The 27,484-nt window shown below is 44.2% G+C and overlaps 1 protein-coding gene across 1 annotated transcript in view; it reads right to left on the bottom strand.

Moving 5' to 3' along the window:
• The window catches only part of Map3k1 (mitogen-activated protein kinase kinase kinase 1), a 67,247-nt gene that overhangs the window by 26,705 nt on the left and 13,058 nt on the right, over positions 1 to 27,484 (bottom strand). The window contains exon 3 of the mRNA XM_057789406.1: positions 1,639 to 1,789. Within this exon, the coding sequence (XP_057645389.1) occupies positions 1,639 to 1,789 (151 nt within the window). The remainder of the gene's footprint in view (positions 1 to 1,638; positions 1,790 to 27,484) is intronic.

The following is a 27,484-nucleotide window of genomic DNA, read 5'->3' as shown; positions in this document are numbered from 1 at the left end:
AGGATCATGTTATATTTCATATTTTGCACATCTCTTCTTCTCCCCCCGCACTCTGTCCTACATATATATAGGCAAGGTATTTAAGTATTTACTGGAAAGTAGACAGGGATAAAAATTTTGTATTAAATGCTATAACATTGTTTTGGTTGGCTTTGCCATATGACACCACAGAACAGCTCCAGCTCCAAGAGCCTGCAGAGGAGCAAGCTCTTTTGGGATGGCTTTCATTGCTCAGGAGCGCTTTACAGCAACCGAGTGGAAACATAACCCTATTCTTACAACTTACTTACTTTCATGTACATTGGTGTTTCACCTGCAGATGTCTGTACCAGGGCACTGGATTCCCTGGAACAGGGGTTACATACAGCTGTGAGTTGCCATGTGGGTGCTGGGAATTGAACCATGTCCTCCAGAAGAGCAGCCAGTGCTCTCTCCAGCTCAAAATATGTCTCTCCTAACTGCCACCTCAACAAGCTGTTTCAGTAAAACACTCTAAGCTAAGCCCATGATTTCCCCATCGCCTGCAATGAATAAAATGGTGAAGGACTCCACAAGAAGCCCCACGAGAGGGAAAGGTGCAGAAGCCTGCCTGGTCATAGTGGTGGCAAAGAGAAGGCAGGCAGGGGACATTTAGAGTTTTCCCGTGGTACTGCACAAGAGACAGCAGTTCAACGGAGGAGTCTAAAGACTTGGGGCTATGGAGAGACTGAAGTAGAGGCCAGTTAGCTGCAAGGCCTCCAACAGCACATGGACGGCACCAAAGGCAGCCACTAGTCACACATAACTGTCAAGCACCTGAAGGTGACTAATATGATTGACAACTAGGTTTACACTTTGGTGGGGTCAGAGATGATTCAGCAGTTAGCAGCGCTGGCTGTTGCTGTTCTAGAGAACCTGGGTTTTGAATCCCAGCATCCATATGGCAACTCACAGTCATCTGTGAGTACAGTCCCAGGGGATCCGAGGCCTTCTGGCCTCTGTGGGTACCAGGTTATGTACATTATACACAGACAACATGCAGGCAAGACACTAATACACATAAAATAATGTTTGGAAGTTTAAATTTTTACTTTCATATTTAGCTAATTAATTTAAACTTAAAGGAGGTCAGTGGGATGAAGATGAAGGCTAGAAGATTATGGAGCAGTTTTATCAGGTCCTGACTGGAGTGTAATAAATCTTATCACTGCTATCTCTATTTCAAAAGAAAAATATAAACAGAATCCAGGCCCTTCTTCCTGTGTATTAATGCAGAAGCGCATTCACAATACATTCTCAATGTTTTAGCAGAAAAGAATCACAGCATAGCATACCGTATCCTTGTCTTTCTTAACCTGGTTATTCTTTTGACAAACTCCAGAAATTTTATCTTTAACTCCTGGGTTTACTTAACCTAATTGTTTCTTACCATCACAAATAAACAGATTTTTTAGGAAGTACGTTATGAAATTGCTGAGGCACAGACGCTGACATTAGAGGGCAGTGTGGCTCCAGGCGCTCCATCAAATGCTTTCTTACAGTCCTTTAAGTTGTCTAATGAGCAGGGTTTTAATTATGGCTTAGCTCAGGAAATAGGAAGCGACTGCTGAGTTTCTCACTTCCTCTGCGCTCCCTCCCAGCGGTGCCCTCAGAGCTTACCACAGGGCCTCTCCTGCTTCTCCTTTCCAACCACTCGTGCTTCCAGGCAGGCATACAGGTGGCCTTCAGTTTCTCCCTGATCATTCGCTCCTCTGGGCGATCGTCCATCTTGTGCAATCCTTTGAGGGTTTCTTTATTCTCCATCTCTCGGCTAAAATCAAGGGAGAAACAAGGAAAAAGAGAAAAGTCAGATAAAAAAAAAAAAAGATAATTTCCAAAGACAAGTGAACAGTGTGGTTGTTTTACACTCTGGTTAGAGGTACCTGAAAAGACAGTGGTAGAACCCACAGAAGATTGAGGTAAAGTATGAACACAATGTACATAATCATTACTGTGCTTAATGTAGATACTGTTGAAAGTCATCTGCTACCATCAACTTTAACAACATCCCTAAAAGGGGGCTGGAGAGATGGCTCAGCAGTTAAGAGCACTGGCTGCACTTCCAGAGAACCCAGGTTCAATTTCCAGCACCCACATGGCAGCTCACAACTGTCTGTAACTCCATTTCCAAGGGATCTGACACCTTTACACTAATGCACATAAAATAAATAAGTTAAATAAATTAAAAAAATAGTATCTCTAAAAAAGGTTTTACGCAGAGGTTGTACGCTTAACTAATAATATCAGTGCAGGTCCTTCCCAGCAGTTACCAAAACGAAGCCAAAATATTAAGCACTGCTTTAACACAGACTGCCCACCACACCAATATTATAATACACAAGACACACATCTTATTTGTATCTTATTACCCTTACTCCAGAATTTCTAATTTTCGTGTCAACGTACACAGAACCGGGGAGGTATGCTTAGTTTCTTTAATGAACTAAGTAAAGGTTGAACAAACTACATAGAATTTAACTAGAACTATATCCTAAAATAACTTTGCACTGCCTGAATGTTGAAGTTCAAGAACAAGAACATGATGACGATGCACGTGGTATTCATAACTAGAGTGGAAATGACCTGCCACAAACATTCTGACACGTCACCAGAATTAAGATCATCTTTAAGCTAGGAACTAATTTTTGGGAACTAATTTCACAAAGTCTAACAGGTGAAGCAGCACTCTCTGGAAGATCACTAATTTCAAAACATATCCATCTCGATGTACATACGCATATACATCCACACCGCATAGATTTCAAAGTCGTGTTCGGATGGAACACTAAGTACCTCTATTCTGAGAGAAGTACCAAGTTTTAAAACTTTAGACTAACTTCAATAACTGTTTTTTGTTTTTTTTTTTTTTTTGAAAGTCAGTAAAGTTAGAGAATAATAGTTTTCTACCCTGGAAGGAAGAGGAAGTACTGTGGAAACGTCAGGAATGATGACCTTGAACTCACTAAAATGTCAACTTCAAACTTGTCTAGTAATTTTCCAGTTATTCATAACTCTGAGGCAGCAGCTTCAGCAAAGCAAACCAAACACTAAATAAACAGAAGCAGAGAGGAAATGCCCATCTGACTGCAGTGAAATACCTACGTTGTGCAGGGCTGGGAACCACACAGCAAGCACAGTGTCAGAAATGGCTCTAACTGCATTTAGGAAGACTCTGAATCTTACAAATGGGCAGTCGGGGCACATAACAAACATTCCTGCTACCAAAACTGCTTCAAAGGATAAAAACACTGTTTTAGACGGTGGTTCAGGTGCTTAGCCATCTGGCTGTTTCCATGTAGATGATGCAGTGTGTTCTTGATGATGCCAGAGGAAGAGAGGAATAAAGAAAGGCAGACAGGATGTAAAGGGAGGAAAAAGTAGGATGCGGGAACCTATTTCCTCTGAACTGCCCAGCTCCCTGCCTGAAAGCAGCTCCCTTAAGACTTGAAGAAAGAACACTTCAAGGACCTGGAAGGAAACAAACTGAGGAGCCCCAAGAAGCTCCTCAACTAAGAAGGGTCTGTCACAGGCCTGTTCTAGGGTAAAGACTGCTGGGGACAGGGGGCGCTCCAGTCTGGCTCAGCCCCTGGCAAATCCACAGCTGGCAGAGAGCGTGCCCCCCAGGCTCGCCCTCTGCCGGGTCCTCCCGGCACCCAGGACACCTGGCTCAGGGTTCTTCTGCACAGGCTATTTCCTGACTTCTCACTGACACAACTCACTTCCACTCACTCTGGTTTCCTCAACCACTCAGAGACCTTGTCAGTTCACCCTTCCACAGCCCTCCTTCAGAGTGACCACTACGACAACAAGCAGGTCTCACCCTACTGGAGTAGTTGGCGCGCGCTTTATTCGTCTACTCTCTGCATCCAAGCTCAGGGAGCACAGAGTGAGTGTCACACACAGAGTGAAGGAACGGCCATGTAACACCTTCAGCGGTCCTAAGGGATGTCCCACTGCTTCTAACATTGAATGTCTTCCATATTAATTAATATGTTTATCACTCTGCACTTCTGATTAAGTCTGGAACTTTGATGTTATTTTTAAGAGAGTTTTCATCATTCCTAAATTAATCTACAAATATAAACAAAGTGTTTCAGTTTTCTCCAAATAATTTTATATAATTAATCCTAAAATGTGCATTTTTTTATACTTTATCACCTAAATTTGAATGGCCCCATGCAACCAGAAGTTGTACTTTCATAGGTAACTTTTCTTCCTTCATAGAATATAAAATAGTATAATTTACAAAACACTCAGATCCAGCAAAACATAGATCATTCTAATTTTCACACCAGGAAGAAATTATATCTAATTGATTTCTTTTTCTCTGAAATGGGACCCAGTCTGCTGGAAGGAAAATAAGCCTTCTCCAAATACTTCCACGGCTTACAACCGTAAGCACACCGTGTTCCACGCATGGACAGACCCGGCTCCAGTTCTGCCAGGTATGTATGCCTGTGTACACAGCAGTGGTTTGCCAGCCAAGGAACACTACAGTTGGAGACTACAAACTCCCTTTTTAACCAAAACCTTGAAGTCCAGGAAATCTAACGGCTGGTTAAGCATGGCAGGTGTGTGTACGTGCATGCGTGGGGTACCATGGCTATTATTACCTCAAAGCGTGCTGGTTTTAGTTAAAATAGCTCATGCATTTCAGGCTTTTCAAGTTAAATGATTTTAGTAAAGCCAAATCACATCTGGGAAAACTACCCTGAGGACTTAAAGACAAGAATAAGGTTTGGATAAACCTAAAGAGTAACACTAACAGATGGGGGAATGGGTGGGGTATACACGGCTTCCTTCCTTGTTTTCCTAAGCATTCCTCAGAAGACATGTTATGTTTGACCTAGGACTTTAAAGGCCCATTTCAGCCTCATGTTAGGTTTCTAACCCTTGGCTCTTTCTACACTGACAGAATAAGGTTGCTGCACACTAAGTGAAGCCCTACCCTTCCCTTCTTGTAGAGGTCATTATTATACTATTTATTATTCTTATATTAACGTCTGCTCTAATCATCTTACTAACCTCATCAGGTCCATAAAGAAAGCCCCTTCCTGGAGCACCTTACATGCCAGGCATGCCCTGTTCTTACAGCATTAAGATGCCAACAATTCACACGTCTTGGCATATGTATGTGCTCTCTCTGTCTCTCTCTCACACACACACAACGCCCCCCCCTCCTGCTAGCAATACCCGTTCCTTTTCTCACATGCCTTCAGTACAAAATTTCCTCCCACATGTCTAAGGCCGCTAGTTAGTCCTTTCTAGCAGGCTACATACCCACTGGAATATGATATATAATTGAGGATCTGTCTAAACTTTTGCCTTCCTCAAAGCACTGGGAGACTAATGTGGGATTCCCCTTTGTATGTTATGAGTATGTTTTCTTACACTGGTTAATAAAGAAGCTACTTTGGCCTATGGCAGGGCAGAATATAGGCAGGCAAGAAAATTAAACTGAATGCAGGGAGAAAGAAGGCAGACACCATGTAGCTGCCAAAGGAGAAAGACACCAGAACCTTACTGGTAAGCCACAGTCTCGTGTGATACACAGACTAATAGAAATGGGTTAATTTAAGATGTATGAACTAGCTAGGAATACTCTGAGTCACTGACCAAGCAGTGTTGTACTTACTATAGTTTCTGTGTGATTATCAAGTCTCTGCCTACAGGAGACCTTCCAGGATGGGCTGCATTCTCACCATTTTCCTATGGGTAACACCAAGTCTGCTGGGCCTGATACACTGTACCTTTTAGTGACATGATGGGGGTTCCCCCCAGATGTCACCTGTGTCACCTCTCCTTCTGTTGTGTACTGAACCCATCCTGTAGTTCATAGGGAGATGGTCTAATAATGTGCCTTGGTTCAAAGACACTCTATACTAGATGATATTGTACACCTTGGCTCACTCTCTGGGAGTTTGAAAGTGGGGTACGTGGAAAGTGTCACTGCATAAAGAATGGCATTAGACTAAATAAAGCAAATTGATACTGTAGATGTAGAGACAGAATAAGGAAGAAGACAGAACTCGGGGAGCACATAGCTAGTGAGGGAGAAGCAATAAAAGTAGGCACCAGGGTTGTACTTGGTCCCTCGGCAGCTATTAGACAATTAGTGCTTCCCTAATACTACCCCAAGTGACAAGCTGTAAGTCTCCAGGGGCCGCATGCATGCCTCAGCAAGGAAAACATTTTCAGATTTTTTAACCAGCTAAGCCAAGATTTCAAAGTTATTTATTAAGAGGGCTTTTCATCATTCCTAAATTAATCTATCAATATAAACCAAAGTATTTCTAGTCTTGAATGAAACAGTCCAATACTCTATTTCCTGAAAAAATCCCAAAGAGCCCAACGAGGACTTCAGCTCTGCACAATGAAGACACAGAAGACTCTCAATGGCATGCAGAATCCTACCATTTAAAAAAGTTAAGTGGTTAATTTTAGCTTGGCAATTTTATGCTCACTACTAACATGGCGAAATCCCTGACAGGCTTTATAATAACAGAAAGGGCTGAATATAAGTGTGTGCTAGAGAGTTGGCTCAGCTGCTAAGGGCACTAGTCTGATTTTGTGAGCCAAGTCTTGGGGCACAACTCTGTAATCCCAGCACCTGGGGGGAGGCTGAAGCAGGAAGATTCCAAACTGCTGGCCAGCCTGGGCTTCATCAATTTCTCTCCCTCCCCCTCTTATCTTTGAGGCATCCATTTTACTTCCAGAATTAAAGAAATGCATTAATTCTGTTCATTATTAGAGTGCATAACAGAAGTTACAATGTCCAAACAAATGCTTTCTGGCTATGGTTAGCACAGTTAATTGGCTCAGAAAAACACTCCTGTAATAGTGTAGACTTCGAGTAACTATACGGAGAAGACTCTTGATTCTCTTGGTGTCCAGAAGAGAAAATTTGGAAAAAAAGACCCGGGTTATTTGAGACATACACAGCCCACAGCTACCTGTAGGCCCTTACTCCAGCAGAAATCCATACACCAAATACACATACTTCTACCATGGGAAGAGAAGGACAAAGGAACGAGCCAGGAAAGAAAATACTAGTGTGCAATGAGCCCCATTGCCGAGAACTCCTCACCAAGGGGCACAGCACTGAATGCTCCAGTTGAGCTAGGCTCAGTTCTCAGGAGCTGGACTCAACTGTCCCTTCACTGCACGGGCGAGAAAAGCGAAGGGAGGCAAAGTTCTATGTGCAATGAAACAGTCCCTGGTTAAGTTAAAAAGCAAAACCCCAAACTAGCAAAGCATGCTGATGGGTGACTTCAGTCTCTTTTCTTCCCCAGGTGACCAAGAAATGTGACTACTAGACTAGACGTGATCACGTGCAGACAGGAAAACAAAACAAAACAAAATCCTGTCCTTCAGCATCGGGACAGCTGTGTTCTCTCTAGATGGACTGTCACTGGCCACAGCTGGCTTTCTCTCCCGGAGCAGGAAGAACCACAGGGAAGGGCAGCTCTTCCACCTTTACCCAATGCAACATTTATCAAGTCTGCACAGGCAGTAATGGCACATAAAACGTTCACACTATGCAAAGCAAATTCACGGGAGATTTTATTCTAGGCTATTCAGCAACGATGCACCTTGAGAGTGAAAAAACAAGCAATTCTTATTTGCCTTGCAGAGAAACAAGCTAAGTTCTCCCAAGTTGGGTGACCATTCTCTTTGGCACAACAAAAAACTGTGACTACTCCCTCTTTCCCTTTCTTCCAGGTACAGTGTCACTCTGTAGCTTAAGCTACATCTTAGTGCCTCAGCCTCCAGGACTGTTTGGATTGAAGGAGTGAGTCCCCTTCCACACACTATTCTAAGTTTAAGTGTGCGTAGGCAGGTAGTTCCATGGGGCGGGGGGGTCAGAGCATTCCCTGGGTGTTGTTCTTCACAAGGGGTCTCTTTTGTTGTTCTTCATTGCTGTGCACAGCAGCCTGGTTGAAGGGCAAGCTTCCAGGATTCCGTCTCTACTTCACTTCTCTGCACTAGCATGGCTTTACTTAGTCTTTGGGGCTTGCACGGTAAGAGCCTCACCATCAAACCACTGCTCAGCCATGACTGCTGTTTCTTAATGTGTGACTGACGATGGGCCAACAAGTTTCTACACTGGTAACCATTGGGGACAGGGTTATTTCTATTAACATGTGAAAACTTCCCTCAGTCTTTTGTGTATAAACTCACCTTCAAAAAGTTCATGTTCTCATTGACTACATTGTAATGTGGGACCATTAACAACATATAATGTCCTGTGACTACACATTTTGATTACGTTTTTTTCACTTTGCATGTATGTGACTTCACACACATAGACACATCACACTTGTGGAGGTCAGAAGACAACTTGTAGGAGTCAACCTGTTTCCTCCAGAACCAAACTCAGGTTGTCAGGCTTGGGTGGAAGGGGACTCACCAGATGAGCTGAGCCATTCCAGCTGTTCCTGTTTTTAGTTTTGAGGTAGGGTTTTGCTATGCTGACCACGCTCGTCTCAAACTTCTCTTCCTATCTTAGTGTCCGCAGTACTGGGATTACAGGCGTGTCCCACCACAGCTGGCTCCACCATGCCATTGATTGATTTACATTTATAATGTATTCCAATTAATCATATACATGCTATGAATTCATTTACTTGAATTCACAAACTAGTTTCTATTAAAATATTATCCAGTGGGATTTTAAAATGAAAAGTAATCTTAACAGTGGTTACAGGGTTTTTGCAATGTAAAACATGTTACAGAAATGCAAGGTTATGTGTAACATTAACCGAACAATGCATAGACATGCTGCAAACACGGGCTCATAACTGACCCAGGACATAGCACTTGGAAGGTTTTTCCTGTCCTCTGTAAGTAAACCAACCGTATAGCAGCAGAGACCATGACTATCACTTCTAACCAACACAGACCTATGAAATATTGTGTGGGATGGACCTAGCACTCACAACCTGGGCCTCCTACCACAGATTAGTGCCTGTGGGGACATGTAAACAATTTCAAAGAGAACTAGATAGTTCCAAAAGTTCTCCCTACTTCTAAATTACTGCTCTGGATGAGTTTGTTTGAAAAGCCATCATGAACACTTAATAACAGGGATTTATAAAATGTCAGAGAGCTACTAGGCTACTAGGCATAAACCACTTTTTCAAATTTACTGTGTGTGTACATGTGTACGTGTAAGTGCCAGTGTGTATCAGGGCCAGCATGTGTGTGCCCTGATACGCACATGGAAGCTATCTGTCAACTTTTCAGGAATCCGTTCTTCAACCTTGTTTTAAAGCAGGTCTTTCTAGCTTCCTGTACTCCAGGCTACTGACCTACAGCTTGCTTCTAGCTGATTCTCCCGCCCCCACGTCCCATCTTGCTACACGACTGCTGGGATTAGAGTCAGACAACCTTATCTGGCTTTTATGTGAACGCCAGGAACTGAGCTCAGGTGGGCTGGCTTTCCCATGCTGATCCATTTCCCTCATGCCAGTTTTTAAAGTGAACAGTTCTCTATGGCTCCCCCCGCCATCCCTGTCAGTCACCTATGACTCAGTCTATGAAGCTAACTGCATGCCAAGTCTTGCTAAACTCTTTTTGACACGTATTTGCTGTGTGTGCCTACGCTCACACATGCAGAGATCGGAGAACAACTGTGGGGTCCAGGCACTGAACGGGGGCTGACAGTCTGGTTAGCAAACCCTTTACCCACTGAGTCATCTTGCTGGCCCAAAGTCTACCTAGAAGACAAGTCAAGGAACCAAAAGAAACCCGCATTTCAATTACACAGGTCTGCTATGCTATGTGTCCTGCTGCCTTTGAAATGTATGAGCATGTTGAGAAAACTCTAAGGCATCGCTAAGTAAATTATTAGCCGTAATTCAATTCCGACACCATATAAACTTTAAGATCAGTTATACAGAATACTACAAGTGTACATAATTTAGAATGAAGTTTATTATATGAAGTTTTTTAAAAAAATAAACCATACTGTTGAACTCTGCTCAAGAGTATTTTATGACTAAAAGCTATCATTCTTGATCACAAATATTCACATGAATATTCAAATATGACTCAAAAAACTGGTTGTGCGGTTAATCCTAGCACTCTGGAGGCAGAAGCAGGCGGATCTCTGTGAGTTCATGGCCAGCCTGCTCTACAAGAGCTAGTTCCAGGACAGGCTCCAAAGCTACAGAGAAACCTTGTCTCAAAAAACAAAACAAAAAAACAAAAACAAAGCTGTCTTGAAGCAAAAGCAAATCTTGCAAAACGAACAGACAGATGTGTAGCCCTCAAAGCGACTGACACACTTACAGTAAAGCAACAAGGCTAGACTTTCAGGAGGACATGGTTCCGGACAACCATCACCAAACCCCCGGCTCTATTCCCGTGGCTTAAACCAGATAAAGGCAGAAAACAATGGAACACAAGCATTTTCCAAATCATCTCTTTGCTTAGTAGGCCAAGAAAGAAACAGCAGGATATTGCGAAAGCTGGGTTACGGTGTTTCCTCGACACCCCCAAGTATCCCAGATATGTAGCTGAAGAGTCTAGTCAAACCCACCAAATTCAAGTTACTCAAATGCAGTATAAATCTAATTCATGAAACCGGCGACGTCACTGAAATGCTATACTTACATATGGAAAAGAATTTTTCTGAATATTACTGGATGAATATGACAATACATTTGTAAGAATGAAAATACATCATGTGTTTTTTGTCAAGTTACGGGGACAATTATTTGCACTGACAAGTTGAACAAATATCAAAATGCCACAGAAATTAAGTCAAACAAACACTAGCAGTGGGCGGGAGGGGGAGAGACAGGAATACCCCATCACTATTGAAACTAAAAAGAAGCTTGAAGAAATGCAGAGGTAGGACAAAGCAGGTCACCAATGAAGTGAGTTGGTCAGGGAGCAAGTAGCCTAGACAACAGGCAATGTGAGACGAGGTTTTTAATAAGAGCAGTTGTGGAGAACAAGTGGGCGAGGGCCCTGTGCTGTCAGGGTAAGGGTTCGTGCATGTGGCCACTAAAGGAAACAAGCCAGACTGAAGTGAAACCGGCCAGCCGCCTGTCTTCAAGTTCAGGGCAGCCCGCTGCCCATCAGGAGCTAGGAAGTAAACTTTCAGTTTGCAATATTTATGTAGACAGTGGAAAATGAGAGAACTGGGCAGAAATATGAGTAGTGCTTTTCATAATTTGTCATCATGTGAAATGCATGAGAACTGCAGAAGACAGGAAAGCAATGTATCTCACGATGATGGACAGATGGACAGAGGGACTCTAAAGTTACTGGCTGTCCTTGGGACACTTACTACGCAAAAATAAATTAAATCCTTTCTCACACATCAAAGGAGTCATCTTTGTAATGGTACTTCTAAATTATTCTGTTCAGTAATTTGGAAAAGCTGTTGGATTTAATGCGAATAATTTCCTGAGTGGCCATGTTTTCTAAGAGAGCTTATGATCAACACAGACCCATTTCCCACTTGTTCCTTTCTAACCAATACCCAAGACAGCCTGTAGTCTTTTGATATTCACTGCTAAAAATTCCAGTGTTTATATTTTTCCTGGCTGAGTTCTTGATACTTGATTTAGGGCCTTTAGAAACCTTTGGGGGGAGAATGGGATGCTGTAGGATGCTCTTTTACAGTGTGTGGCTGTCTGTCTATTTCCTCTCAAGAACTCCGTCCCTTTGTGTCGACACACCCAGGGTTGGGAAAGTCTACCAGATGGTGGTGCATAAGCCTAATGAGATCCCCCACTTCATCAGAGAAGCAGACTGGATCTCCACCATTGTGTGGAGCAGTGCTGGGCAAGGCAGCCTGCTACCTCCCACCAGTGCTCCATCCAGGAGCACTGCCCAGAACATGTGACATGAGGCAGGCGATCACCAGAGATGGTTGGTGACTGCTCCTTCATTGTTCTGCTTTACATCCCAAAGATCCCAAGTGTGTGGTGTGGATTTTTCTTTGGGACCTTCTCCACACGTATGAGCATCTTTCTAAGAGATTCACTAAACAAGGCTAGTTCTGAGGGACGCAATCTGTTATTACAGATTCCTATCTCCTATTTTAGGAAAAGCGGTTAAAAACATAAATGTTCTGAAATTAAGAGGAGTTCCCACTGACGTAGAATGCAATGCGCTCTTACAGCCTCTGCTCACAGGACTTCTTTGCAACCCTGAGGGAGAGCCAGGACTACATACAGTCTTTCCTTCTGGCTGGTAGGAAGACGCGTTAGCTAGGATCCTCAGAATTAGAAGGATGCTTTCCTGACAAGGCTTTCCTCTTTATGCTCCTAATGCTAGCAAACCACTCTACTCAAGGAATGGCACACCTACCCATGTAAGCACTGGGTTAGGCAGAAGGGTAAAAATAAATGCAAAATGGTACAAATCACCAGGTCTGCTGTCCCATAAAATACTAGAAGTACCATAATGCTGCAGTGGGATCAATCTATGTTACTTTATCTACAGAAGATGCAGAAAGAGCTACTGAGCTGGTGGTGTCTGGAGAATTAGCAACAGCAGGATTGGCAGACACAACTAGCGAAGGATGAATGGTACCCAACAGTGTACACACTACAGAGAAGCTGCACCTTTTGAAGAAATAATGCTTTATAATTCCAAATATCACACATGTGTGCAGACCAGGAAATACGGAAATACTAGTGGAAACAGAGACCTGAACTTGTTCAGTGCAGGGTATCTCAGAGCCTCTCATAAAAACCCAAGTTCATGGCAGGCAAGAAGGGACGCAGTGTGGAAATTCTTTTTAGCAGAACATGTCCAATAGGAAGGTGCTGCTCCATGAACACACTGCAAGACTGCTCTGGATTTTGCTTAGAGACCCCCTGTTCCAAGAGCCAGTATTCCTAAGAAGCAAAATCCAGAGAACCTGATACTAAACGTCTTACATGTTAATGTAGGGATTGAGTGGTCACAAAATTCAGCCCATCTTCAAGGCAAGAGCTATACTAGGGTGGGAAAGGCTACTTGGCATGCGCCAACAGTCTCAAGATCTGAATACCACCTCTCCCTACCCTCCATAAAAGAAGTGGTCCTTAGATGCCACAGCTTGACCCATTCAATTCCTGGCACAGCCTGAGTTTGTAAGGTACACCAGCCAAGGAGTTAGTTCTGGAGTAAGTCCAAAAACATTAAGACCCACCATTTTTTCTAGACCTCTCTCTACTGCCACAAGCAAGCCCCAACATGAGGATTTTAAAAGGGGCCTCAAGAGTGTTCTCTTTTCACTGTAACAGACCCTGGGATTCTGACAAAACACAGCACGTGTCCGTCTTCAGCACACACAGCCGAGCGACTGGCAGTGACTGACCTATATGCATCATGTCAGAGGACATTCAACATGAGGCCCTGAAGAGGTTGCGAGGCCAGCACAGATGGAGGAGGTGACGGTGACAGCTGGGGAAGGAATGATCTCCAGAAGAGGCATAGAGAACAGACTACAGCCACTCACAAAGTCACACTGAGGACACAAGGAAGCCTTATGGGTGCAGTGCCTGTGAGGTGACTATTAGAGGCACCAATGGGACAATAGCCACCAAATCCAGAAAAATCGAGGGAGCTTCCATCAAAGCGATACCACTTAGCAAGCTGGACTCAGTGAGAAAATTTATACACATTATTCATATATGCGCCAAACTCAGGAAGCTTCATCATCAACAGAGATGACATCATACAAAATCACGTTCCTAGGATGGCGCTGACAAGGTCAGACGTCAGCTCAGTGACCAGGGATGTGAGCTCTGGAGCCAGGCTGCCTGGGGTCAATCCAAGGGTCAGCTCTTCCTAGCTAGGCAATTGAGGTCTAAGTCAATACATCTGTGCCTAAACTTCCTCACTGTAAAGTGGGGCTAACAATACCTACTGTATAAGGTGGGTTCCAGAGCACGGATTTGTGTGTACAGTACTCAGGAGGAAGCTAACTCCATATCTCCCTGCTAATCTCTTGTGTAAAATGGAGATAACAGAGATACTGTAGCTATGACTACTGCTACTATTGTTCACGCTATCGAGGGGAGACCTCCTCAGTCCCAGGTGCTGCTCCAGGTGTCCGTATTCAGTGGCTCCAGGCCTGACCACATTGTCAGAAAGATTAAGTAGTCTAGGGAATTTCTGCTTAAGTGAGAACTCGGGAGCTTTAAAGCCAGGTCTTCCTGGCCTCTTCTTCCTAAGTTGTGCTGCTTCTTATTTCTTTACACAATATTTATTGTCTGAAAAACATGAAGCCGCAAAACAGAACCATTACCGGTCCCGCTGCCACCCCGTCATATTCAGAAGGTAACAGGTGTTGGGCCTAAGTATTGTCATAACCAAGTATTTTATATTATTAAAACCATCTTCTCAGGACTATTTGCTATTCAGCCAGTTAATAGTCATTATTCAGGCATCCGCCTTCTCAAGATACATCTTAAACAAAAAACAACAAAAATAAACTCTTATGTTGTAGGAGGCCACTTGTTTGTTGCCGCCTGCTCAGTCCCGAAACAGCCACACATAAACTGTATTAATTAAATCACTGTTTGGCCTATTAGCTCTAGCTTCTTATTGGCTAGCTCTTATATCTTAATTTAACCTATTAATCTGTGTATCGCCACGTGGCTGTGGCTTACCAGCAAGGTTCTGTCTGGCATCTATCTCTGGTGGAGCTACATGGCTTCTCCTGACTCCGCCTCCTTTCTCCCAGCATTCAGTTGTTTTCCCCATCTAGCTCTAGTCTACCCTATCACAGGCCAAGGCAGATTCTTTATTAATTAACCAATAAAAGCAATATGATCAGAAGGACTTCCCACAACACTCTTAGGGATAACATCATTCGGTTCTTTGGATACAAAAATGACAGATGGGACTTAGACACAGAAACATTTTATATTAAGCACTAATGCCTTACAGCTGTGGTGTTTTAAAATACTGATTTGTGTATATGAGTGTTTGTATTGCACGCTTGTCTGTGTACCACGTGTTCACTGCCCATGAAGGCCAGAAGAGGGGTCAGATCCTCCAGAACTGGAGTTACAGATGGCTGGGGTCTGTTAAGCAAGTACTGGGAACCAAAGCCAGGTCCTCTGCAGAAGTGCTGCTGCTGACCATCTCTCAGTCCCTATCCGTGTATTAACCAGCTTATGATCTTAATACACCACCTCATGAATTATACAACGTAAATAGACACACTCTCAAGTACAAATCCATTCAGCATGTAGTCTGCGCATCCCTGGAAAGTCACCTTATGCTTGTAGTCCTGCAAAGTAAAAAAAGCTAAGATAAATGCCTAGTAATCGATTAAGCCAAGCCACCAAAAGTGTTACCAACAGACTAAAAACAACGACTACAAGACGGTGAAATAACAAGCCTGAGCTCTGACACTGGACGCTTGCTAGAGGCCATGTGCCCAACTTCTTACGAGAGGACGCACAACTGCTAAAGGACTAATAATCAAAACCCTCCGGGGATCTGTGGATTTGTGACCTGTAGGCTGGGATGGACCTCAGTGGTCATGGTGGCCCCTCCCCCTGAATGCAGCCTCCTAATAGATCCCGGTCTAGGCCATATGTTCCTCACTCTCCCCTACTCACTCTAGAACAGGCCTCTTCCGCCTGCCGATGTGCCCATCAGGAGACGACAAAGAAAAACACTGACCCCGTTAGTGCATTACAATGATGGCAAAGCTCTGAAACTTGCTAAGTGCCGTTTGGGTGGTCTTTGGAGGATCCTGGCTGCTGTAGTCCCTCTGCTGCAAGATGAACTAACTAGAGTCAACTGTGGCGACCAGAAAAATAGATCACGGAGGGGAAAGGGTTTAAGAAAAACAGCATTGTACTCAGTAGGGGGCGCTCTTTCCTTAAAAATGTAATTTGGGCAACTATTAATAGCAAAAGTACCTGCCCACAAATCCCTGTCCATGCTGATATCCTGCCACAAATATAGCTGAAGTCACGCTCTTCCTAAATAATGTCTTCCTCACTTCAGGGGAATCCTGAAGCCCTAAGAACAAATTGCTTCGACTTCACACTGGCAGGGTCTGGCTCACAACTGTGAGGTACATGCTTCAAGATCTCCCCTCATAACCATTTCCTAGTTTTACACACAGGCAGATGCTGAGGGGGATGAGACAGAAACTATTATTCCCACCAAACAAGCAGAGAGACTCTTTCCTAAGCACATCAAATCAGTCCTCTTCTGAAGAACACCTACCTCCATTAACTATCATTTAGGCTGATGGTGGACTAAAGTTATAATAGTCTCGAAACTTTCAGACTGAAACGTGGAAACCACTTGACAGTGGATAAAACCTGAGGTTACCTAGCACCATGGAAGGAAAACCCCACAATTTGCTTTGTTCTTCCTAGGCCTGTCCACTGGTCTCTTTTAAAAATTAATTTTTTAAAACTCTTTTACTAGAATTACTCATTTTATCTAACAGTGTTCATCTGTGCACCATAAGTGCACTAAGCACCTGAGGAGGTCAGAAGAGGGTGTCAGAGTCACAGTACCTGGGACTGGAGTGAATCAAACCTGGGAACTCTGCAAGAGCAACAAGCGCTCTGAACTGATGAGCCACCTCTCCAGTTCCTCCAACCCTGGCCCGGTCTCTTTAACAGTCCACAGTGTCACATTTCACAGGCCGTAGGATAACCGCCCCAGATGCCACCCTCAGCTCCCTACTGGACACAGCCCTGTCTTGGGCCCCATCCAGCACACAGCACCATTCTCCTGTCCCTAGCACCAGGCTGTGAACGAGATCCCTGAGGGCAGAAGTGGGCCTCGACTTTATTACCCTGTCTTGGCAGGAAGGTTGGCGCAGGGAAGGATGAGATAAATACAAGCTGAGCGGACAGTGGGCTGCTCCTTCTCCTCCAGCTGTGTCTACCTGGGTCTCCACGCAGTGCTGGCTGGTACCTGGAGGCAAGCAATGCCCTTTCAACAGCAGCCTCCAAACCAAGAGATCCCCATGGCAAAGGAGCACCTCTGAGCCTCTGTGTAGGCATCTGTATTGCTCTGAGGGCACTGCGTGAAGAGGGGAGCTCAGACGCTAGCCCTAGTTTAACAAGACAGGGTTCATCCCAGGGAGAAGACCCAGTCATGGTCAGTAAAGAAGCCGCTGTGAGTTTAGATCATTCATCCTCCATGAGAAGAACTTTCCCATTGCTTGAAACCTGCCCATGTCATTTAGTTAACTTGGTTTTCCTGAGGTTAGTGAGAAACCAAAGCCTTGAGGAAAATCTCAAGGTTTTGTGCCCAGGAGGGAGGAGGTGAAAGCACTGAGCTGTGCCTTATAAGGTAGGTAACCTGGGAGGCAAAAGGGAACTGAGTTAGCCAGAGAGTGGGATGTGTGTGGCGGTTGGGGTTGGGGACGCCAGAACAGGGGATCTAGGGGAAGACAGGCATCGGAATCTCAAGTAGAAGAACCAAGCAAGATGTTGAACTGTGTTTTTCGCATGTGTGTAACTGTATGAATGCTGAGTTTCAGTATGACATTTTCATACATGTGTGTAATATACTTTGATCATCCACCATTACCCTCTTGACGCCTCATCTCACTAGCCCCTTCTTAGCAAATAGCTCTTTCTTATATACATAAAATTGTATTATGTATATAGATATATAGATATTAGGGAAAATGTGCCGTAGTTGTCTGAGTCTAGCTCATTTTGTTTAACACAATAATTTGCAGTACTGCCTATTTTCCTGCAAACAGCATGGTTTTGTCTTTTTGTCTGAATAAAACTGCCTGGTGTCTCCTCACACCACATTTTATCTGTATCTATTCGTCTGCTGAGGGACACTGGGCTGGTCCTACACCTTGCAGTGTGCGGTATCGTTGCAGGTATTCAGACTAAGATTCTTTAGGCAGCTACCCACGAGTGGATAGCGAGATGACATGGGAATTCTACTTGTATTTTTCTAAGGACCTTCCAAAATGACCACCATAGTGGCTAAGTCAGCTAACACTCCTACCAGCAGGGTAGGAGGGCTACCACCATCCTCATCAGCAGCTGCCCGTTTTCCAGACAACAGGGATCTTAATGCAGTTTTTCCTTTTGAGTTTTTAAGACAGTGTCTTATGTAGCTGAGGCTGGTCTTGAACTCACTATGTAAGTGATGGCCTCAGCCTCCTATTCCTCCCACCTCCTAAAATCTCCCCAGTGCTGGGTCACACCCATACACTACCATTGGCTCAATATAGTTTTAATCTGCATTTCTCTACCGGTCAGGAATTGTGAACATTTCTTGTTTTCATTTGTTGGTCAAATGTACTTCCTCTGAGAACTGCCTATTCATTTGTTCAATTATCAACTGGGATATTTTATATATTCTGGGTATTCATTCCATCAGATGAGCAGCTGGTAAACCAGCCGTAGCAGCAGCTTTTTAACTCATGCTGTTATGTCTTGAGCCACTAAAGACTTTTTCAGAAAGTCCTTGTCTGTGCTTCTATCTTAAAGTAACTAAGTCCCATGCACAGGTCTCTGATTTACTCAGGACTGATTTTGCACAGGATGGAAGACAGGGATCTAGTTCCATTCTTCTGCGTGTAGATACACACTTTCCCCAGCATCATTCTGAAAAAAAGCCAACACTTCTCTTAAAGAAAGAAAGAAACTCAGATGGCTGCACCTGCAGCTTTTTCCTGGTCCTCTCTACTATTCCGTGGACAGATGCCAGTTTCTTTTACTGTAACAGTGGTGCTTTTATTTCCACAGTTTTCAAGTTTATCCCAAGATTTGCAAGATGTACAGGTACCTTTAATCCCAGTACTTAGAAGGCAGGCGGAGCTCTGTGAGTTTGAGGATAGCCTGGTCTACAGTGCAAGTTCTTGGAATAGCTAGGGGTTAAACAGAGAAACCCTGTCCTGAAAAATCAAACATATGTGACCAAACTATACAACTGAAATGTATTGAAGCAAGCCACAAAACTCAATTTTGTTCATTATTCCAAGTACATCCTGTAAGATAGACTACACTCTGGAGCAACACTTGCCTAGCAAACACTACAAAAGAAACCAAAACAGAAGTAGGAATGAACTGGGTTGGGCAGTCTTGTGATCCCAGTAGGAGGATGCTGTTGGGGCAAGCCAGGGCTATTTAGCAGGACTGTGTCTCAAAACAAAACAAATTAAATATCTATATCTTATTGTGTTATTACACTGTCCATCTGACAAAGCTCTCCATGTACAAGAGAGTGAGCTATAGATAGTACTTCTATAAGTCTCAAATTGTTTTTCTAAACAATCACTCTGAAATTTTGTATCTTCTCATGATTCTGAATCCTTGCACTGCCCACTAGATGCTGCCACACCTCTGCTTCTAAGATAGCAAAGCTTGACTGTTAACAGTCACAAACATGCTGAGCAAGCTGGACTGTGTACAGACTGTACAAGATAATCTAAAAGGACAATCTGGATGGCAGAACAATGGACTGAAGGGTTAAAGAACGCACTTACAACATTTTAATAAAAGTCCAAAGGAAAAAATGTGACCAGATCACGCTAATGGGTCTGGGCACAGTCAGGACCATTTCCATAAGGATGCAATGTTGTGAGGGCAGGGACTTGTGTTTTGTCGCTGTTTTAGTCCTAGCGTTTGGCATAGCCAATTCTTCATGAGTCTGCCGAGCCAGGGTTTTGTTACATTACGAACTATAATAACTAAACAAGGAAACTCCTATGCATGTACTTCATTTCATTACCATGGCAAACTTCAGCACACTGGCTTCCTATGACCCCTCCAGTTAAGCCCCTCCTAAACTTCCTAGAGAAACACAGTTCAGAAAAGCACACTCACTACTTAACAAACAAAACTCTTTGCTCCAAAAACCTGTGAAAATCTGTCTCTTCCTGTCTTAAGACAGAAACCTACCTAACAGCCCCCAAATGCTTAGTCTTTGCAAACGACCTGGTTCACACTCGTTTCTCCAGCCCCCCTCCTCCCCAGGCTTGCCTAGAGCTAGCCTGTGCTTCCACCTACCTTCTGTACCACACTAAAGTACAGCAGCTTCCTCTCCACCACCCTCTCTGTCTCTGTGGCCCTCATCTGTCTCACCATCTGCTCTTTGGGAAAGCTCTCTTTCTTGCCTCTCCTGTGTCCCTCACTTGGCAATGTCCCAGTTCCTCAGTAGGGTCCCCCTCTTCCAGGAAATATTGGCCTTAGGGAACAACCAGATGTAACATTCCCTGTTGTCTTCTCAGAGATATGGACACGAACCTGGAGCTACCACTAAGGCACTACATTTGTCAGTAGGGACCGTCCATTGACTTCAAAAAAAAAAAAAATCAGTATTTTTGTCAATCATGTTCTTAGGAAAGGTAACATTCAAGGGAATTACTATGAGTGTAGTGAGACAGGAGATGACCTTTACACAAGTTCTTTGTCTCCAGGTGTCCTCAGACCCAGCATCCCCAGAAGACATCAGCTCCCAGGGGATTTTCTTCAAGAGCTCGTTGTGAGACTAGCTCCCAGGAATCAGAAAGTGGCTAGAGAACTGAACATCACACTGTAGGGACCTCCCAAACACCAACTTTGACTTGGGGACAGCTTAGTTTCTGGCATAGCGGCACCCACGTGGGAAACTGTGCCAGTCATGCACCAAGATAAAGTGCCAATATATGAGATTTACGGGGTGGCAAACACATTATCAGTACTGAAGAAAACAAGACTCAGCAATGAAAGAGACACAGTTAAGGGCCCTCTCTGTAGTTAGATTCAAAAGCATCTCCTTTGTTGGAACAGCAAATGAAACAGAGCCACTAAGTTCTTTTAATTATCAAAGATACCCACTGAACACAAAATAAAGCCCCACACTTGGTAGGCAGGAGTTTGTTAACTTACTTCACTAGTGGAAGAAGTAGCAACAGGAAAACAAATGATTCGAACTCTATTTAGGTAGAACTTGACACTGGATGCTGGTCTTTAGTCAAACTAGTTAAGAGGCTCGATCAAAAATCAAAACATACCAAAAGAAAAAAAATACTGGTCTAAAATGAGTTTAAAATGCTCACTGCTGGAAGGTAAAACTAGCTTTCTTCCAGCAATCTCCAGACCCATTAATAAGGAGCCTATGCTCCACCAGAGCTCGCTCATGAAGTGACTTCCCAAATGCCCGAGGAAGCAGAGGAGGCTCCGGGGAGTGTGCACAGTTCACTGGGCTACAGGCAGCATCAAGGTCCAGGTCTGGAACTGTCACTCTTTCCTTTCCCTCCCAACCTCCCAAATTATTCCCATCTGTGAAACAAAATTATTCCCCCATGAGAGCCAAAATTTGGGCAAGCTCTCAGAGCAAGGTAAAGTGCTGCACAGGTGCTAACAATTACTTTAATGAATGTGTACACCCACACATCTCTCATTCTGCTGGCAAAACAAAACAAAATCCAAAAAACAACGTGTGCCTAATAAGGAAATTAACCACATTTGGAGTCGAGTCTCTTGTCACAGGGAACATTTAAACCTAAATCTGTGTTTGGTTTCACAAGAATGGTGAATGGGTAGCAAGTGTGTGGGTGTGGGAGCATTTGGGCCGTCAGAACATGGGGAAGTCAGAGGACAGCCTCTTGTGTTGATCCTCATCTTTCACCTTACTGGAGACTGGGTCTCTCTTTTGTTGTCACTGCAGAAACCAGATTAGGAGGCCCAAGACCTTCTGGAATCATTCCTCCTCTCCTCTCTCAAGGTCTAATTACCTAGAAAGAAGGTTCTGAAGTTCAGTGACTCAGGACTGATCCTACCTTCCTGCTCCAGCCTACAAAGGAGTGTAAATGGCTGCTTCCATACCCACAGCCGCGCGCAACACCTGCTTCCGTACCCATGGCTGCATGTACATTCCTGCTTCTTTACCCAGGGCTGCATGCATACTGCTGCCAGAGCTGCTCAATGCCCTTCTGAGCAAGGCTTGTTTATGAGGACAGTTACAGGGTATCTGAATCCTCGGTGCTGGGAGGCCACCAGGTTTCAGGTACAGCAACACAGCCTAGGCCTCTGCTACCCAAGACCAGAGGTGGCATCTACACAACCTCAGTTGCCAGATTTTAAGAAGAGTGAAGTAACCCAGACCCAGAAAGACAACCATCATATGTACTTACTCATAAGGGGCTTTTAGACATAAAGCAAAGAAAAGCAGCCCACAATTCACAATTCCAGAGAACCTAGACCACAATGAGGACCCTAAGAGAGACATTCATGGATCTAATCTACATGGGAAGTAGAAAAAGACAAGATCTCCTGAGTAAATTGGGAGCATGGGGACATTGGGAGAGGGTAGAACAGGAGGGAAGAGGAAGGGAGGGGAGCAGAGAAAAAAGAAAAAATGTAGAGCTCAATAAAAACCAATTTAAAAAAGGACAGTATTAGAATTGGCAAACAAACAAAAACCAAAAAAAGAAAGACTCTAGAAGGCTACTGTTGCTGGAGACAGTGAAAGTCACAGGAGCTAGAGAGATGACAAGATCAGTAACAGAAGCCTGTGTGGAGAGCTACCAGATTCTGCAATGACTACAGGCTCTGACCTCCAAGTTCACAGTGAACCAAATAAACAGCAAGACCCATGGAAGGCTAAGTTAGAATAGCCAGTGATGAGATTTCCAAGACAATTTTAATTATTTGAGGAAAGAACATTATATATAAAAAGACTCCAACTAATGTGGCCGCCTAAGAATGTGGGAAAAGAATAAATCAACATTTAAAGCAGATTCCCAAACTAAAACCCTTTCAAAGCCATGCAAATATTGTCATTATCAATGCATTAAAATTATCAATCCTAAATTAGCATTAAAAAACAGCAGCCAACAGCACAATTCTTTTGTCTTTGGGCTGATTTTTGCAATTTGAAAAAAATAATTCTGGTCATTATAAAATTAGTTCATGTGCTCTAAATACACACAAAAAGAAACAGCTGGAGCAGACGGAGCCCAAAGTACAAGGACAGAGAGTTTAGCATAGGTAACCCTAAGCATCAAAGACAAAACAAAACCCAGTAACACAGCATAACAAATGCTAAATCACACAGTGCTTGATTACAACGGGAAACACACTGAGAAAAACGGGGAAAGACCCTGTGGTAGCACATTGGAGAGTAGTTTGGAGGCAGGCGGTGAAAAGGCAGCACCGAAGACCACCATACGGATGCCGAGGGCAGTGGGTGGCGTCTCAAGGGGAGAGGGACACGAGGGAATGACCAACTTGCCAAAGAGCAGCTTCCTAATAAAGGGTGGCCCTCAGCCCCCTTTCTGGAGCAGTGGTTCTCAAAGCTGTGTGTGACCCTTTTATACAGTTCCTCATGCTGTGGTGAACCCAACCATGAACTTAGCTTTGTTGCTACTTCATAACTGTAATTTTGCAGCTGTTATTAGTAGCAATGTAAATATCTGGTATGCAACCCCTGTGAAAGGGTGGTTTGACAACCCCCCAAACCAGTTCTAGGGGGTTCAGGCACCCTAGGTTGGCCCTGAACTTCTGCCCTCAGGTCTCCACCTCCTAAGCACTGAGGTCAAAGGCATGTTCCCCAACTCCCAGATTCACGTGGTACTAGGGATCAAACCAGAGCTTCAGGTACACCTGGCAAACACGACCAACTGAACTACAATTCCAGCCCTAGAAAAGAGGTTTCTGCTAACTTACTGGTTATTTATTAAGATTTGTGACATTCAGTCCGGGGACCCATCAACACGGACACAGCATTACACTGTACAACAGACGTCTGGATGCACTTCTTAGACAACTGCTGGATTCAGAGATTAGCTGACTCCAGACACTAATGACTTTGTACCTTATCAACAAAACTTGGCCCAGAAAGGGGACAGAAGAGAAAGCAACATGCTCTGGAGCATAAACCTTTCCTTTCTGATGCCCAAAGTGCCTTTGTGGATCTGCGCCCCAGAGGGAGGCTTTGCCCCCCCCCCCATGTCTTTGGCACTGCGGTCAAGGCTCCCCTAGCATGCCCTCTTGCAGTGAAGAGAACGCCCCGCTCTCCGTTTTGCAAACTGCAGGATGGGCTCAGTGCGTACTGTGCAGATGACAGCGCTTTATTTCCAGCTGCCTTATTTCCTAGTGACAACTCACAGACGGCTAGCACAGTCTGTCACAAGGGCTTCTGAATGCTTTCAGGGTTCCTAACAACTGCTCCACCCCTCACACTGCCTTGTCTGGGAATGACAGGCTGGGAACATACTGTAAGACCCCAAACACATATCTAGATATCTGACTGCAGGACCAGGCAACTGCTGGAATGGGGTAGGCTTTTTGGAAGCACGAAGGGTCGAGGATTCTTCACCAAGCCAAGACAAAGAGTAATTACTGCTAAAGGCCCAGTGAGTGTGGTGTGTGACAACAGCCATAGACTGGGTTTTGACCCCACTGCACGTACTGGCTTTGTGGGAGCCTAGGCAGCTTGGATGCTCACCCTACTAGACCTGGAAGGAGGTGGGAGGTCCTTGGACTTCCCACAGGGCAGGGAACCCTGACTGCTCTTCGGGCTGATGAGGAGGGGAACTTGATTGGGGGAGGGGGAGGGAAATGGGAGGCGGTGGTGGGGAGGAAGCAGAAACCTTTAAGAAATAAATTAATTAATTAATTTAAAAAAAAAAAAAAGAAAAAAAAACCAGCCATAGGCCAGGTCTGTGTGAACTCTCCTCAAGCTGGGGTCATCAGGAGGTCTAGACCAGTCAAATAGTCTTACTCCAGACCTAGTTCAATACAATCATTTTCTGGAGTTTGAAAACAAAATTATTAGATGCAGAAGAAATATAAAAGGAGTCATAGTTTAATTCAGTTTCCAGAAACTTCTGCTCCTGCCCAAACTATGTGAAAAGAATCAAGACATCATTAGCAACTTTCACAATTAGAAACTGTCACCAAGTTTTAAGTAAAAAAAAAAAAATAATAAATGCCATCATATGTGTGTTCATGAACCAGCCTTTTTAAACACAGGAAGCTGAAGGGTGGCTTTGCTCATCAGAGGCTGTCCCTGGCCAACATCCCTTTATAGAATTAACTCTGAGCTAAAAAGGTAGCAGAAGTTACCAGAAAGTAGATTTATAGCTACTGTCAGGTCTGCTTCCTAACTAGGTACTGCCTGCTAAATATGTTCTATTTTCTCGTTCTATTTTCTCTGCTCTGCAAAAAAAATATTCTCCTTACCAATTACAAGCTTCCTTAAAAACATTCCTCATTACTTAATGTTATTTCATATATGATATTTTTTTTCTGTGGCTTCACTGCCCCCTCCTGGGTGTGTGTGTGTGTTTAGACTGGATCTGGCACTGATGTGGGATTCCCCTCTGTATGCTGTGTGTAAAGCAGCTGTTTTGGCCAATGGTTGAGCAGAGTAAAGCCAAGCAGGAAATCTGAAAAGAGATATAGAGAGAAAAGTAGGTGGAGTCAGGGAGATGCCATTTAGTTCACGAAGGAGACAGACACCAGACCCTTACCAGCAAGCCACATACACACATTAACAAAAATGGGTTAATTTAAGATATGTCCCTCCGGCTAGCCTGGAACATCCTCCTGCTTCAGTCTGTGGAGTGCTGGGATTCCAGGTAGATAGAGCCATGCTTAGCCTTCCACTGTTTTTCCTTATATTCATTTAAGCATCTCTTTATGGGGGGTATATAGGTTTGAAATAGCAAGAGTTTATAAATTAAAAAAAAAAACTGTTTCAATAAGTTTAGCCACAAAAAAAAAACTTTCAAAATTAAATTTAAAAAAGGAACAAGAACTTAAAAGGAAAAGTAGGGGATGTGTAAACCAAACACTTCACTTCACTGTACAGAACACTGATCGGCAACAATAACCACAGTGTACCATGACGTGGGTAAGGAGGTTCAGAGGAGGAGCTGCACCTGAGCTGGCCACCAGTCTGCAAACCCGTGGCTCTCTGACACTCCTCCTTGGGTCTGTCTTGGGACTGTACTCTACTCGAGTAGCACAGTGTACTGGTTTCGGGCCTCAGCCTCAAAAGCCCGGTCTGTCAGCTATTTTACCCTGCATCACAGAGACTAAAAGCTGCAGTTTTCCATTTTTCTGGAAAAATCTTTCAAAATAGTAAAGGAAAATGAATTTCTAACGAGATGATCACTGTGTACACAAACAGCCTTTGCTAAAACAAGAGTAGCTAAAGGGTAACCTTGAGGGAGTGAGCAAAGGTGGGGCAAGCCTTCAAGGTCACGAGCAGAGCAGTGGACAGTGGGAGCCTCACTCTGGACTGAGAAACGTGAAGGAGCAGCATTCACTCCTAGGAGCTGCCAGCACCAGGTAGCTGACGGGTCTGGCTCCCAGCTCGCCACTCCTCCTCTAAGCCTGCTGACCCACTTCCTGGTGCACTGTGGTTACCTGTCCAACTACAAAGGCTTTTTATTTTGTTCTAAGCACTGAGACCTAAGGATCAGTCAGTGGAGCAAAAAATAAGGCAGAGAATTCGGTCCAGTTCTCCAGCTGGCCAGGGCCAGGGACCTTGTCCTCAGCTTGGTCTCTGAGCCCCATCTGTACCCTATTCCACTCAGGCGGGGCTGCCTGAACTATACCTGACATGTTTCTAATTATAGATGACCACTGATTTGTGGGCCTCTCTACTTTCCACCTATTCAGTCCATCTAGCTCCCAGCAGACACAGCCAAGGTGTGGTGTCCGTCGCAGGAGTGCTGACAGAAGGCACACAGTCCACCCACCCGGCACACCCACTACTCCACTCTTCCACTCCTCCAAGAACACCACTCCAGGTCTCTGGAGAGAGGCTGCAGAGGCCTGACAGCTGACACAAACCTGCCACAGACGTGTTCATGCCCAGCCAAACTCTCTGTTTGAAGCATTTGAGTGTATTTGTCTGACCCGTGATGGCCTTGGGTTAGTCTCAAGGGCAGTCTCGGCCTGGTACCAACATTTTTCCCCTGCCACTGCAAGTCTGAAATTTTAACACCGATCAGTTAGAACACTTGATTCATTTTACAACAATGTGCGCTTCAGACACCTCTTTGTAAATACTGTTGTGCCGAAAGCCATGATCACATCTACGGTGATAAAGAGAAAACTACAAAGCTTTAAAAACAGTGCTTTTCTAAAATATAGAGAAGCTGTAAATCAAAGAGTTCAGCAGTTTTTACAGCACAGTACTGACTTCCACAAATAGACATTTATTTTTAGTAGAATACCAATAATTCTTTATTTCAAAAAGAATAAAAAAAAACCCACACAAAATATCTCACTGCGGAAACAGAATGAACATTTCAGACAGGAATCCTCCACACAGTGGGAAAGAACATCTGCAGTAAAGGGTGACCATGGGAGGGCGCAGATGTCCGGTGGGTAGGGACCTTGAGTGCCAGAGCATCTACACGGCATCCCCACGTCTTTAAGGACGGAGGACAGTGTGGCGGGGGCACCCCTGGGTTGACAGCCATTCCTGATGGAAAGAGGGAGGCCAACTGAGGGGGAGGAGGTTGATGAGAGCAGAGCAATTAGGGAGATGGCAGCAGCAT

Source organism: Chionomys nivalis, chromosome 15 (assembly GCF_950005125.1).
Source record: "Chionomys nivalis chromosome 15, mChiNiv1.1, whole genome shotgun sequence".
NCBI lineage: Eukaryota > Metazoa > Chordata > Mammalia > Rodentia > Cricetidae > Chionomys > Chionomys nivalis.
Note: the sequence above shows the minus strand (reverse complement) of the source record. Positions and strands in the feature narration are given on the sequence as shown.